Consider the following 16,130-nt stretch of genomic DNA (forward strand, 5'->3'; position numbering starts at 1 on the left):
GAGCGTTGGGACTGGCAACACTTCATTCCAGGGTATAGGATCTTCAAGCAAAATGGGGAGGGTGTAAAGCAGGAGGTGGTGTTACGTTATAACTTAAGGAGTCAGTTACTGCAGTAAGGAAAGTCAAATTCATGGAAGGGGTCTTTAAATGAGGCTTTGTGGGTAGTGCTTAGGGATAGAAAGGGGGTAAGCCACATCCTGGGAGTGTGGCATAGACCCCCAAACAGTCAGTGGGCAAGACAGCAGCAGATATGTAGAGAAATCACTGTGATGTTTAAAATAATAATAGGGTAATTATATTAGGGATTTCAAATTCCCCATTAATTGAAATAATCATAGCTTGAAGAATGTAGACAAAGTAGATTTCTTGAAATGTATTCAGAAAGGCCTTTTATATCAACATGTAAAAGGTCCAAAAAGAGACAACAGAGTGCTGGACCTAATTCTGGGGAACAAAGCCAGACAGGTGTTTGAGGTGGCAGTGTGGGAGCATTTTAGTGATAGTGACTACAAGGCAGTATGATTGAAATTTGGTATGGAAAAGGAAAAAGATAGTCTGCAAAAAAAAAATTTGATTTGGGGAAGGCAGTTTTTATTAAAATAAGATCTGGCCAAATTAGACTGGGAATAACTACTTGTGAGAAAATCTACAACAGAACAGTAGGGGGCGTTCAAAAGGGAAACATGGAGAGTACAGACCCAACATGTTCCCTTTAGGGGGAAATGTAGGAGCAACAAGTCCAGAAAACCCTGGATGTCTATTCATAATATTCAGTACTGGATAAGGAGGAAAAGACAGTCTTTCAGCAGGTTCAAAGGGAACAAGTCAATGGAGGCCCTAGTGGAGAATACAAAGTGCAGAGGTGATCTTAAAGCAATCAGGAGAGCAAAGAGGGGGCATGAAAAAACACTGGCATGTAAAATTAGAAAGCATCTGATTGTCCAGTTGATCCACTTACAGACTAAGATAACCAGGGAAAGAACAGGACCCATTCGGAATCAAGGAGACAATCTATGTGTGGAGCTGGTGGACATTAGTAGTGGAGTGTTAAATCAGCATGTCTGTCTTCACTTTGGAAATGAAGATGTAGGTACAGAATTTGGGAAGTGAGACTGTGAAGGTCTTGAGCAGTTTGACATAGGGACTGAGGAGCTTTTGGTGGTCTTAAAAGTGGACAATTTCCCATGTCTGGATGAGTCGTATTCCAGGTTGGTGTGGGAGATGGGATAGATGAAATTGCAGGGGCTCTGACACAGATTTTTAATTCCCCTCTGGCCACAGGAGAGGTGCAAGAGGACTGGAGAACGGCTAACATGGTTCCATTTTTCAAGAAGGATGGTAAAGATAAACCAGGGAATTATAGGCCAGTGGGTCTTACGGCAGTGGTAGGGAAACTGTTGGAGAAAATTCTGAAGGAGACAATTAATCTCCATTTGGAAAGGTAAGGTTTGATCAATGATTGGCAGCATGGCTTTGTTGGAGGGAGATTATGTTGAACAAATTTGGTTGAAGTTTTTTTAAGGAGGTGACCACATGTGTAGATGAGTGTATTGCAGTTGATATAGTTTATACGGATTTCAGCAAAGCCTTTGATAAGGTCCTACATGGGGGACTAAAAAAGAAGGTAAAAGCACATGGGATCCAGGGTAACTTGGCAAGTTGGATCTAAAACTGGCTCAGTGGTAGGAGACAGAGTGTGGTGGTGGAAGGCTGTGTGACTGGAGACCAGTGTCCAGTGGCTTACCACAGGGATCAGTGCTGGCCCCCTTATTGTTCGTGATATATTTAAATGATAGAGAAGAAAATGTAGGGGTGATGGTAAGTTTGTAGATGATATGAAGATTGGATGGGTAATTGAGAGTAAGGAAGAAGTTCTTAGGTTACAGGACGATACAGACAGATTGATCAGATGGGCAGGTCAGTGGCAGATGGAGTTTAACATCGATAAGTGCGAGGTGATGTACTTTGGAAGAAGTAACAAGAGAAGGGAGTAGTCAATGAATGGCAGAACAATAGGAAGCTCACAGTCACAGAGGGATCTTGGGATGCCTGTGCACAAATCCCTGAAGGTAAGAGGAGTGGCTAATACGGTGGTTAAGACATCATACGGGATACTTTCCTTTATCAGATGTGGCCTAGATCATAAGAGGAAGGAAGTTATGTTGGAGCTGAACAAATCTTTGGTTCAGTTCCAGTCACTGCACTTTTGGAAGGACACAATTGCTTTGGAAGGGGTGCGGAGGAGATTCACCAGGATGTTGCTGGGATGGAGCAGTTTAACTACGAAGAGAAGCTGGATAGGCTCAGGATCATTTCTTTAGGGCAGAGAAGGCTGAGACAGGACCTCACTGAGGTGCCTAAAATTACGAGGGGACATGGACAGGGTGGAAAGGAAGTAGCTGTTTCATTCAGTTGGAGGGTCATTAACAAGGGGACATCATTTTAAGGTTTAGAGGGGATTTAAGGAAAATCTTTTTCACTCAAGAGTGGTGGGAATCTGGAATACACTGCCTTGGAGGCAGAGAACCTCACAATCTTTAAGAAGTACTTGGCTGAGCACTTGAAATGTCAACATTCAAGACAATGGGCCAAGTGCTGGAAAGTGAGACAAATGCAGATTTGGAGCAGTTTACTGTCAGTGCAGACTCACTGGGATGAAGACCCTCTTCTGTACTGTATCATTCTATTTGCATTTTCTATTACCTGCTGAACTTGGATGCTAGCTCTTTGTGTCTTGTGGACAAGTTTGCATTTGTTGGCTACTTCTGAGATTACTGAGCATCCTGTAGGACTGCATTAAGGTCATAAGGATGAGGTTGCTGGCTTTGACAACCTGGCTATTTAGTCCTTGTGCCTTACTATGTCCTCTGTCCGACCTTCTGTAGATAACTAACATCTCCTTCATTCTGAAGAAGGGTCACTGGCCTCAAAACGTTAACTCTGCCTTCTCTCCATAAATGCTGCCAGACCTGCTGAGATTCTCCAGCAATTTCTGTTTTCATTTCAGATTTCCAGCATCAGCAGTTTTTTGGTTTATCTCCACTTCCACCTCTTGCACCAAGGCCACCAGGTACAGTATTTGAGAACCTTGGAGCTTACTGTCTCCCTTCTTTTATCATGACTTACTCTTTATCAGACAATCTTCATCAATCACTTGAGGAATGAGCTACTCAGCAACACTCCTTAGACACCAGCTTCCAACACACAGGCACTAAAATCTAGAAAGACAAGGGCAACATATATGTGGGAACACTACCAACTGCAAGCCCCCCTCCAAGCCACTCACCACCCTGCCTTGGAAATTTATCACTGTTCCTTCAGTGTCGCTGGATCCAAATCCTGTACCACCCTCCCTAACAGTGTTGTACACCAAATGGACTGTAATATTTCAAAAGAAGGCAGCTTAACACCCTCTTCTCAAGGACAACTAGGGATGGTCGATGAACGCTAACCCAATGTGAATCAGTACAAAAAAAAGCACAGTCTGCCTTTAAACAGTTCAGATTAACTTTAAATGGTGCTAACCATAGCCTGCAGGGCCATAACACCACTCAACAACACGTTTCACACTGGACTGTGTTACATGACATTTCTGTGCCGTGTGCGATACAAGCAACAGAAATTGGTTCATTGCGCTTTGCGATACCCCCATACATTTCCTATGTGAAAACACTCAAAGAGAATCCTGCTTTATAACCATGCCAATGAAAGTAACAGAATCTACTGCATGCAGGAGATGCATTTTTTATTCAGAATTCCACGTTATCAGAAATGTTATAGGGCAGCAACATCTCAGAATTGTGAACCAAAACACAAGATTCTCTGGCCATGGTTGAAATGCACATTTAACAACAGAATCTTGGAAGCATATGTATTCTAAGTTACATTATTGTGGTGTCATGCAGTGAACAGCAATTAACTTCCAGATTATAGGTACTATGCAAGAATTTATAAATTACTATTCTGCCCATTTTAGTTCATCGCAAGACACAAGGAATCGAAAATTCTTTGGAACTGTTGTCAGCATAAGGGTTAATCAGCATTTGGAAACGAGTAATTCTCGACAGAAAGTTTTCAGGACAGCATTCATGACTTTTGTTTTTGGTTGATAATCAACTACTAATCTTGCTGAGCAATCCAGTAAAATGTTTATAACAAAATGATCATTTATTGGCAGAATCTATTCAGAGAGCTCCATGTAACATGGTTGAGTTTGCATAGTCGAGTTCCCTTGCTGACATTAATCACTGAAAGCTTAACTAAAAAAGGTGCCTTTAAATTTTGAATATTAAAAGATCTTCCTGTTGTAGGAACAAACTGCAAAAGGTGAAGTAGGTAATTAAGATGAGGTTTTGTTCCTACAGTTGTGACAATACAGTGACCACCATAACATTAAATTACCAAAATCTAATGAGAATGTTTACTGAATTATCATTACTAGTTATACTGCAGTTCTACTGCAGTCTTCAATATTTTCTATATTTCCATACTGGAAAAAAATCCTCACCTGAAAATTGTACATACACAGAATTTCCCACATCATGTACTTAATACTTAACAAATTTTGCACTATTTTTCAAAATGAATTTTAAATTGTTGCCTTCCAGGAAGTGCACTTCAAAAGTTCTGGAAACTATGATAAATAAACTGCATTAAAACAAACTGTACAATTCTTCTTGGTATAAAAACACAGGACAGATGTTTCATATCTTTGTGAAAAATGTCATTAAGTGGAACTGTTGTGAATACAAAAGTATGCAATACAATGTTTTTCAAAAGAAACTAATCATCAAATTTGATCTTTTTCCCCTGGAATGCAATGATCTGGGACTGTTCTTTCCGCCTTCTGCTTGCTTCCCAAGATGGATGGAGTGGTTGCTGTGGCTTTGGAATGACAACATCAGACCTCCCACGTGATCTCCCACGAAAGGGCAAGCTTTTGTTTTGGGACTTCCTTTGTGTAACATCTGTGCAAGTGAAAAGCCACAAGAAGTATGAAACTTTGCAACCAGAACTCATTTACGATACAACGTAATGTATACCACAAAAGAGATCCTGCGTCAACATGCCATCCCTGCCCCATACGTTTATATACTTTAAACGCATAAACATTTATGTTTTAATACTAATACATATATTAGATTCCATTTCATTTTTAAGGAAAAGATGATACTCTACACAGCATTTAAATTAAAAATAACATAATTTCATGGCACTCAGAATGCAAGAAATCCTAAATTTGACAGCAGTAATAAAAATGGAGAATATTTCAGAGATAACAACTTGAATGGGACATTCTTAAATGTGAAAAGTTATGCTTGAAGACTTTCTTGGCTGTACTTGCCCTATTTTTAAACTCTGGATTAGCAACTAGACCAAACAGATTGAGTTAGATCTGGCAAACAAAACAACTTTTGAAGGTTTTGCATGGATTGAGCTGGGAAAGTTTAGCCTAGGTCCTAATGATCATGATTCCATAATTGATCAGCAGGGCTACAAAGATTGAGATACTTAAAAAATGTACATTTGTACAATAGGAAGGCTTTCTCATGAAAACACATATTTGAAGCAAAGTGGAAAAAAATCCTTATTCTGCACTTGCCCTGAAAGAATTAATAAATAAAATGCAAACATGTTTACTTTTCTATTACTAACATTGACACTAAAAAAATGTTTTTTTAAACAAAACATAATTTTAGATTTTCTAGTGATAGCTAACATTGAAATGTTTGGTCTCATATGCCCTACATACCATCTTGCCCTGATCATCGGAATATTTTGAAGGAACAAAACTACTCAGGCATCAGTCATCGCTGGTGGATAGCATTAAGTCTTTTGCTCATTTACCCTGAAGGGAATGGAAAGTTTTCAGTTTTCACGTTTTAGAAATCTTTGATTAATCACCTCTGTTCTGAAAATTGAACTTATTGGAAAGCAGTCCTTGACATGATCTGATCTGTCTGTTAGAAGAGGCAGAAACATTGGGCTAATTGAATTAGCTTATTCTTTTGTAAACATGGTTGCGGATGCTCAGTTATTTGTAATTGAAATCAATATATATTTTGCGTCTAATGCTATTAACAGACATGGAGATAACCAATTAAGTCAAAATCATCACAGAAAAGCCAATTTAAAAAAGTATCCATACTGACCTGTTTGCTTTTTCTTGACATTTCCTTGGAAGTTGCTGAAAAATATGGAAAGAAAGAGGTTTGAAACAGTTTATTTTGCCTTTTTTAAAAAATAAGAATTTAATTCAAAAACAAATTTGAAACTGTAATTAAAACTGGTTCTTACCTCTTCGGTTTTGAAATCTTTGCATCAGACAAGTTATTACAAAACAAAGAACCAAATGTTGTTTTTGGGCTGTTGTTCTGCTTTCCATCACAACCCAAGGGATCAATCATCCCTTTCTTCACAAAACTTGGCATGATTTCTTCATCTTCTTTCACAGCATTGGCTTCCAAAGTTGGATTAAGTTCTTGCTTCTTTTTGTTTATTCTTTTCATCTTTCCAATAAAGAAATCATCATCCCCACTGTCATCACTAGATGTCTGATTGTAAAACCTCTCCTCTGTGCTGTCGTCAAAATACTTCTCATCTTCACTGGATGCATCCACATCACTGGGTACATCCAGATCACTGTCATCTACTTCAACAGCTTTTGTATTCTCTGACTTAATGGAGGTTTTTATTTTGCCTTGTGTTTTTGATAGGGTTAACTTACTGTCTTCAATATCTTGATCAGTCAATGTTATTTCTGCAGCTTGAGTTTCAGAGGTTGTGTCTTTATGCAGAGCTTCAGTGTCTGTTGTTTTAACAGTTGCCCTCACTGGTTTGGAAACTACGTTCTTGATTCTCTCACCAGCATTACTATCCTCTTTTATCTCATTCGTTTCATCAAGTTTAGCTTCTTCTGGACTTGCCTGTTTCAAAGGCTCTGTTTGCAAATTAGGCAGACTGCTCAACTTCTGTCTTTTCATTTTTTGTCTTGTTTCTTTGAATGAAGTTACGGCAGCTGGGGAAAAAAACAAGTGAAAACCTTTGCTGAAACATTTACTTCACAAAACCAGGTTTAATCTTATAATCACATTTCCCTCCTCTAGAAAATTAACAACAGAACTGTTAATCTCCAACTTTGATTTTTGTAAGTGTTAGTTATAGACAGAAATCCATTAGTAAGAAGGTACACTTAAAAAGAATATTTGATCGTGTGGTCTACAGTTGGATAAGGGGTTGGCTAGATCAGTGTGACATCAACTGTGGGAGTTTAATTCCTGTACTGGATGACCCGTACCATGAACCATGCCTCTTGCCTGAGCTGTGGTGGCCCTCAAGTTAAACTCATCACCAACCATCACTCTGTAATGAGAGAGCAGTCCTGGTCCTCTGGGACTATGGCAACTTTTACCTTTTTAAAACTGAACACTACATGTTGTTCCCAAATGGCAGTTTCTATTTAGGTGTTAGGAAGAAGAGAAATGCATTTAAAATAGAATTGTCTCAAACTATCATCTTAAAACATTTTGCATTTCATAACATTCATTTTTAAAAAAATTCAGCCCTTAAATTATTGCAAAAAATATTGCTTTATACATCATATTATTTTATACAAGTTATCCATTGGTTTATGTGCATTGGAATATGCCACTTAAAAGTTAGATGAACAAGTAGCGTCATTCTTGGTTCTGACCTTTGTCATTATTAATTTGACCACTGTATTGGATAATAAAGCAGACTTACATACGTTTAAAATGATGATACATGCATTCATTAATTTGAAATGAAAACGGGTAAAATAAAGGTTCTTTCCTGGAATGATTTTACAGTAGAGATAATTTTTTTCATGTGATTATTTATTGAGAAGGATGAACACCTTCATTTGCAAAACTTTGAAGATATTCCCAAGAGTTTACCTTTCTTAATGTACCTTTTGAGAATTCATCAATATACAAGCTATCAAGTAGTACATATTAAACATCATATGCTCATGGACATTCAGTTGGGTTACACCAGAACTATTCAGTTCCTGACCTCATTACAGCCTTGGTCCAAACATGGACGAGAGGGGAAGTTAGGGTAAGTGCCTTTGAAATCAATGAAGAAGGTCAATCAATCTCAGCAGATCTGGCAATATCCATGGAGAGCAAACAGAGTTAACTTTTCGTGTCTAGTGACCACGCTGCAGAACTGCTGAATTTCACCAGAAATTTCTGTTTTTGTTTCAGATTTCCAGCATTTGTAATTCTTTGTTTTATTGAAGTATTTGAGAGTGTGGTATCAGGGAGTCCAAGCTAAACTGAAGCCAATGAAAATCAGGATTAAAACTCGTTGCTGGTTGAAGTTATACCTATTGAGGTGGTGGTGGTTAGTGGTGATGTCACTGGATTACTAATCCAGAACCATGGGTTAATGGGCTGGGGACACAGGCTCAAATCCCACCAAGGCAGATGGTAAAATAAAATTCTGAAATAGAAAAAAAAAGTGTGCTACTAGATTGTCATAAAAACACATCTGGCTCACTGTTGTCCTTTAGTGAAGGAAATATACCATCCTTAAGTGGTCTAACCTACATATTGACTTTTAACTGTCCCCAGGCAATTAGGGATGAGCAATAAATGCTGTTTTACATCTTCATGTCATGAACAAATAAATAAAAACCTCCAAGCCTATTAGTGACAAATACACCAAGGATCAAATGCTTGGTAGAGACTGTTTATTGTTTACCATACAGCTTACATTGGTGCTTTTGTGGCACATTGGTAGCATCCCTATCTCTGGGTCAGGAGGCCTGGATTCTAGTCCCACCAGCTCCAGTTTGATTAAAAAAGATATACATCTCCAATGTAAACTATCATCCCCTTGTGCTGGTTGGCTCATCTTCATACATGTATCTAAGTATGATTAACTAATGATCACCCTTTGATTTAAGAATTCATTTACAGGATGTGAACATTACTGGCTAGGCCGACATTTATTGCCCATCCCTAATTGCCCAGAGGGTAGTTAACTGTCAACCGCATTGCTGTGGGTCTGGAGTCACATTTAGGCCAGATCAGGTAATGATAGGAGTTTCCTTAGGACCCGAAAAATTTTCTGAATGGCATTACTGAGTCAGATGGATTTTCCAATAATTAACAATGGTTTCACAGTCGTCATTAGACTCTTAATTCCAGATTGTTATTGAATTTAGTCTCTACCACAATGTGGGATTTGAATCTGGGTGCCCAGAACATTACATGGGTCTCTGGACTATAATTTGAGTAATAATATCATGAGGCCATTACCTCCCCATGCCACGCTGCCATCTATCAACATTGGCAATGTGACACCAATGGCTGTTGCTTGCTTCACATATATAGGTTCCACAATCACCAGCAGTCTATCACAATGTTGAAGTCAATGCACGAAATCACAAAAACTACCTCTGTTATGTTCAAACTGCACGAGAATGTGTGAAAAAAAACCCAGCGAACTGACAATACCAAATTGCAAGACTACCAAGTTTGTGTCCACAGCATATCCTCTACAGTGACCCCCTGCACAAAATATGCTAGGCAGCAGAAAAGGATGGACAGTTTCCACTTTTGCTGTCTTAGACATATCCTTGGCATCTCCTGGCAGGACCGGGTCACCAACCTAGATGTCATAAGATGTTTTAATTCCATTAGCATATACTCAATGCTAAGCAAACAATGTCTGCACTTGGCCACATTCACTGGATGGATGACTCTGTAAGCGCAAAGAAAGTTTTGGATAGTGAATTGGCCACTGGGTCCCAATCTACTGAAAATCCTCACTTCTGCTAGAGGGACTCTTGCAATTGAGATAAGATGGTGACATTGACATTGGCAATTGGGAGACAGTCGCTGTTGGCCATGACCTCTGCAGGCTGACTGATTAAAAGGGCATTGGAAAACTTGATCAGAATGAAAAGTCTCAACTTGTTCAGGTGAGGGCCGAGAGAAAACAGAAGCAAGTGAATCATGCACCTTCTCAGCCCACTGTCTTCCTCTGTAGCAAATACAGCACAGACTACCTTGCCAGCACTGAGGTCCAGAGCTACAACATGCAATGCTTAACAGAGTTGAGCACTTGGTGCAAACCATGATCTTACAAGGCAAAAGATTTTAGTGTCGAGAATTAGTGAGAGAAAAAGGAGCCCATGAAAAAGGGTTTCGCTGTTGAAGCTTCGTCTTTCTCAAAAGAAAACTCTTGTTGAGTTCAGGGTGAAATGTACTTGCTCTGAAAGTATGATTGAAGGAACATTTCAACATTTTATTTCTTGAGCAAGCTGTGACTGCTAAGACTTCTAGAGATGACCACACATGATTAGTGGCGTGACCATAAATGCCAGGACAGCAAAATGACAGACTGTGTGCACAAAAAGTAAGGCTGCCCTCCATTTAAATGGCCTGTCGAACAGGATAGCCATGGCAATCAATATCAGAAGTCAAGTGCTGAGTGCCTGGATGTAGTGCCCCAAATTGACCTCATGCAAACTGGTGACTACATCCTGAAACTATCGTGTTCCCCAACTGTATCAGTAATTCTGACACTTCTCTATGCACCATAATCATATATATCACCTACCAGTTCTCATGAGGGTAATTACCGAACATTTATGGTTGCACTTCACATTCATATACTTAGCTTTGTGCTAGCTAAATTGCTCACATCTCAATTGCTCAACGACACCAGCCACAATACCAAAAAAGACTGCACACATTGACAAATGTTGCTCTCCTGCTTGATAAGGTGGCACATCTACATGTTCCCACCTTCTGAGAGGAGGTACTGCTTGTCACTGATGAGGACTTGACTTAGTGAGTAGCAATCTTGCCTTTGAGACAGAACGTTGTGGATTCCAATCCTATTTCCCTAACTTGAAGGCAAAAACACAGGCTGATAACCCAAGGAGTGCTGAATTGTTAGTGATGCTATCTTCTGGATACATATCTTTCAGATGAATGTTAAATGAAGACCCTATATGCTCTTTCAGTTGAATGTAAAAGATCCCATAATGCTATTTTGAAGAGGAGAAGGGGTGAAACCTCCAATGTTCATCAACATTACAGAAAGCAGGTTATCTGATCAGTATTACATTGCTGCTCCGAATGCTTGCTGTGTGCAGGTGAGCTGCAGTGTTGCCCACATTAGAACTTTGACTATACTTGAAAAGTTTGTTGTTGGCTATAAAGTGTTCGGGATATGAGGCACTACAAATGCAGGTAATTCCTTTTTCTGGGAGGGCCGCTTTTGAAGGAGGCTGCAATGTTCATTACTTGGTTGTAAAGAAGTTTCTCTCAGGTCTTGAAGTTGGTATTCCAGCTCCAAAATCTCAGCATGTACTCGTACTGTTTCATTTGACCACTATAGGAGCACATCTCTGCCTCGAGCTCTCTTTAGAAGATACATTATGGTGAGTGAGTGTCAGGCATTCTGGCTACATGACAAGCTCAACTAAGTTGTGACAGCTTTAATAAGGTAAGGTAGCAAGTATCTCACCTCCTGATTTTACAAATCTTGCCCACCATCTACATGATGGGTCAGGAGTGTGATGGAATACTCTCCGCTTGCCTAGATGGCAGCATCTGCATCAACCCCCAACCAACTCAACCCCATCCAGGACAAAGCAGCCTACTTGATTGGCATTCCATCTACGAACTTCAACAGTCATTTCACTCACCACTAATGCACATTGGCAGCAGTGTGTACTGTTTGTTAGATGTACTGCAATTCCTTTGACTGGAGACCACAAACGTTATGACCCTTGACAACATTCCAGCAAAAGTATTGAAGACTAATGCTCCAGAAAGAGCTGGCCCCCTAATCAAGCTATTCTGGTACAGCTACAACACTGGCATCTACCCAGCAAAGTGAAAAATTCCCCATGTATGTTTTACCATTGCTATCCTAATACTCTACTCTTGGTCATCAACAAAAAAATGATGGATGGTGCCATTGTAATTAAGCAACACTTATCCACGAATAACCTGCTCGCTGATGCTCAGCTTGGGTTCCATCAGGCTCACTCAGCCCCTGATCTTATTATGGCCTTGGCTCAAACATACATAATAAATAAACTACAGGAAGTGAAGGGAGACTACCCTTGATGTCAAGTCAGCATTGGACTGAAGAGAGTATCAAGGAGTCCAAGCAAAACTGGAGTCAATAGGAATCGGGGGAAACTCCCCTGTTTACAGTCACATTTAGCAGAAAGGAAAAAGCTATGGCGATTGGAGGTCAGTTATCTCAGTCTGGCTCTGCAGGAGTTCCTCAGGGTCATGTCCTCGGCCAAACCATGTTTAGTTTCTCCATCAATGATTTTCCTTGTATCATATGGTCAAAACTAGGGACATTCATTGAAAATTACTTAACATTCAACACCGTATGTAATTCCTCAGATACTGAAGAAGTTGGTGTGCATTTGCAGCAAGAACTGGACAACATTCAAGGTGCTAAGTGGCAAGTAATATTTGCTTCACACAACTGCCAGACCCTTTCCAACAAGATAGAATCTAGCCATATCCCCTTGCCATTCAATGACATTCGCATCACTGGAACCCCACTATCAACATCCTGGGGATTATCCCTGACAAGAACCTGAAATGTCTGTTTGGCTGGACCATTGTGGTGCAAAAGCAGGTCAGAGACGAGGAACTCCGAGGCAAGTAACTCACGTCCTGTCTCCTCAAATCCTTTCCACCATCTACCAAGTGTTAGATCAGGAGTGTGATGGAATACTCTCTCCTTGTTTAGATAAGTAAAGCTCCAACAACTTTCAAAAGGTATGAACAGGACAAAGTAGCCTGCTCGACTGGCACCCCAATGTAACACCTTCAACACTGACTCCTTCCACCACTGAAGCACTGTGACAGCAGTGTGCACCATCTCTTCAGAATAATGTGGTTAAGATCAGAAACATAAAACTGCATTTCATCCTTCTCTTACATGGCACTGAAACTCCTATCTGGTACACCAGGAATTTCTTGCTCTTTATAATTGTTGCTGTGAATGTACAATATAAAAATTCAATGGCCAAGACAATAAAAAATTAACAAGAATGATGAAACAAATAATATTTTTGTGTGTAGACATTATAAGCATTGAAATAAAAAAATTGAGTTATTATGATTCTAAGCGTAGATAACAATATCACAGGAATGAATCAGCTGTAGCATAGACAAGCAAATCAGACACACCGAATTCCTTTTCTGTTTCATGGTAGTCTGCACCTTACCTTTAATAGCTGCAACTTTTCTGCTCACGAGTGGATGTGAAGCAATTCGTGCTACTGCTCGCTCAGTAACTGTGGAATTTGGCTGCTCAACCAAACAAACAAAAAAAAAAATTAATACGTCAATGAACAACCATTGAAAGTTATGAATTGCTCCAATGCAAACAGTTAACCGTCTCCTTCAAAATAATTGGTCTCAAAATATTTAGCCCCCTGATCTCTTGATAACAATCAGCCCACCATTTCCCCTTCCACCTTCTGTACAATGGAGAAACCACGTAAACAGAGTCCTTGCTAGCGCAGGTTATTGTCTGTAATATGGGTCAGTTTCCAAGAGAAGACTGAATATATAGTAATGGTGCATTTGAGATCTTTCTGCAACCTGTTAGCAGTCCCAATGCCTTAAGCAGTGCTGTAGCACAGTCTTGTCAGTAGGATTTTAGTAAAAAGAATATGTTAATTTTTTGTGATATGCCACTGTCTTTATGAAAACATACATCAGCATAAAAATAAAATTTTAGACACTCAATGTTGTATTGTTCCATGGGAGCGTAGTTTTGGACTATATAACACCCCCAAGTTACAGCATCTATACTTGAAGCCCTCACTTGAGATGGCAGAAATTTGCAATGAAATAAAGTATTACACAATGTTGCAATTTTTCCTTAAAAAATAGTACACTGGTGTCAACATTATTACTATGAAACAAATAATTCTAGTGGCAACACTTTTTGACTACCTGGTTTAATTTATAGGCCAGCTTAGAAAATTGTACATTTTGATCACAGAGTGTTGCAAGAAAGAATCTCAGTAACTATATGTGGAGGCTGGGTCATTAAGTTTATTCACCATTGAACTAGATTGACAGGACAGACAGGAAAATGGAGTTGAGACCACAAACAGATTAACCATGACCTTACTGAATGGTGAGCATGCTTGAAGGGCTGAATGATCTGCTCCTAAATCTGATGTTTCTACATACTATATTTGCTAGGACCATCCCTTTCTGAGAATCACGAGGCAGAATGTGAAATGTCTGCATGATAATACTCCTGGAACAATAGTTTATAGATAAAAAACATCAGCCTTGGCTCATAGATAGAAATCTTGCCTGAGCAGAAGTGAGGGGGTGTAAGTTCTGCTTCAGAGATTCAGCCAACATTCCAGTGCAGTACTGAGCGAGTGCCACAATGTCAGAGATATTGTCTTTCAGATGTAATGTCAAACACAAGCCTCAATTACTTTTCCAAGGGAACATAAAAATGTTGTGGCACCATTCTGTAATCTCTCTAGTCCAGAAGTCCAAAATCTGGAACCACCAGTTGTCTGTAATGATTTTTTTCCACCATGATGTGAGTGGAGGGCTTGCAGAGTATTGACCTTGTGATGCTAAAGGACAGTCTGTAGCAGAGACACACACACCTAACTTCTTCAAGAGGCAACAAGGTGCAGGGCTGGATGAACACAGAAGGCCAAGCAGCATCATAGGAGCAGGTTACCTAATTGAAATGTATTACTTTTTAATACAGGAAGTTGTACAATATCTTATGATTATAATGAATAAAGTTCACTTTGTACGGTATATGATTTCTGCATGAGTATATAGTTTATAAATGCTTGTACTTTATTAACCTAAGGCAAGACATATAATCAACTTGAACTGTAGTCAGATTTTATCTTTTTTCCGTCCCCAGTGCTGAAAAGAACTCTTATTGGATATAGACTAGAAACAATTGAAGGGCAATCTACGTAAGAAGCCATATGATGGCTGAATGAAATTATCCACATTATGTACATATATCAAGTTGCAATATTTAACATCCTGCGCAATAATTAATTCAGGCCTTGCTGTTGAAGCAGTGCCACTAATAATTTTTGAAAAATCATCTGGCAGCTTTTTTTTTTGTTTCTTTTGTTAGTACTTGCATAATAGTGATAACATTTCAAAACTAAATAATCGGGCATAAAACACATTGGGACATACTGAGCATGTGATGATGTTAAATCAATGAAAGTTATTTTCCTGTTCAAGTTATTGAAGCTTGACTAGCAGTATACTGCTGTAAACTGTCTCCCTAAAAGCACTGAGGTTTTTCTACATCAACTGGGCTGTACAGAGTCAAGAAAACAACTTATCACTAACTTTAAGGGCAACCAGAATGGGCAATAAATGCTGGCCCATCCAATGACATCCATATTGCATGAATGGAAAACAATCACATTGGCCATTAGTTAGTATGGAGGTTAGCAGTTCATTTGTTGTTTGAACCTAGCACTGTCATTCTTTGCCTAGATTTCTAGTTGAAACACATGCTTTTGAACTTTTGAAGTCTTGACCTGAGGACCAGGATCTCCACTTGGATATCTCCTCTGCTGACTCTACCACTTGCAATTTCTCTTCCAGACAAAAATGGAGTCTCTGAAAGTGATATATTCCAAATGGTGTTGTGGCGTAGTGGTTTCTTGACATTCCTTTGCCAAGTGAACTGACCAATCTCTGCATTTCGCATCCAGCTTGGAGAAGAATTTATCTGCTGTGAATTTGGAATTTAAATCCTCCAGTATTAGGATTTTGTGTGTGTGTATCTCTTTAGAAAAGTATTTAGACACCTTGAATCCAGACAAATGCTGAATTTGCCATCTTACTTCACGACACACGTAATTGAACTGCCCAGTCTGTGTGCCAATGTACCCAATGGATAGCACCATCATATGCTACATATTTCAGCTCTTTTGTCTGTTTCCCTGTAGATGGGCACTATACTTTCTGGAATGGTCAGCTGACAGAATTGCATGTTTTCTGAGATGCAACACAGCATCATCTTTGAAGTTTCTTATGGGTTGAATCTGTCTGGGTACAATTGTTGTTAAGTTCTGGACTAACTCAAT

At 39.3% G+C, this 16,130-nt stretch overlaps 1 protein-coding gene across 1 annotated transcript; it reads right to left on the reverse strand.

The window, feature by feature from the left end:
* Nucleotides 1–3,725: 3,725 nt before the first annotated feature.
* Nucleotides 3,726–13,322, reverse strand: srfbp1 (serum response factor binding protein 1). Its single transcript, XM_048619042.1, has 4 exons — nucleotides 13,245–13,322; nucleotides 6,299–7,019; nucleotides 6,154–6,188; nucleotides 3,726–4,968 (listed from the first exon to the last, which is right to left on the reverse strand). The coding sequence occupies exons 2-4, from the start codon at nucleotides 6,982–6,984 to the stop codon at nucleotides 4,784–4,786; spliced, it is 906 nt and encodes a 301-aa protein (XP_048474999.1). The 5' UTR covers nucleotides 6,985–7,019; nucleotides 13,245–13,322; the 3' UTR covers nucleotides 3,726–4,783.
* Nucleotides 13,323–16,130: the final 2,808 nt, after the last annotated feature.

This window comes from Rhincodon typus, chromosome 3 (assembly GCF_021869965.1).
Source record: "Rhincodon typus isolate 14 chromosome 3, sRhiTyp1.1, whole genome shotgun sequence".
Taxonomy (NCBI): domain Eukaryota; kingdom Metazoa; phylum Chordata; class Chondrichthyes; order Orectolobiformes; family Rhincodontidae; genus Rhincodon; species Rhincodon typus.

Excerpts from the sequence above, each read along its gene's own strand:
- srfbp1 (XM_048619042.1), bottom strand. The coding sequence starts at position 6,984 with ATGAAAAGACAGAAGTTGAGCAGTCTGCCTAATTTGCAAACAGAGCCT. Across the intron at positions 6,189-6,298 it reads AAGATTTCAAAACCGAAGAG|CAACTTCCAAGGAAATGTCA; the intron begins GTAAGAACCAGT and ends CATATTTTTCAG. Across the intron at positions 4,969-6,153 it reads TGTCAAGAAAAAGCAAACAG|ATGTTACACAAAGGAAGTCC; the intron begins GTCAGTATGGAT and ends TCACTTGCACAG.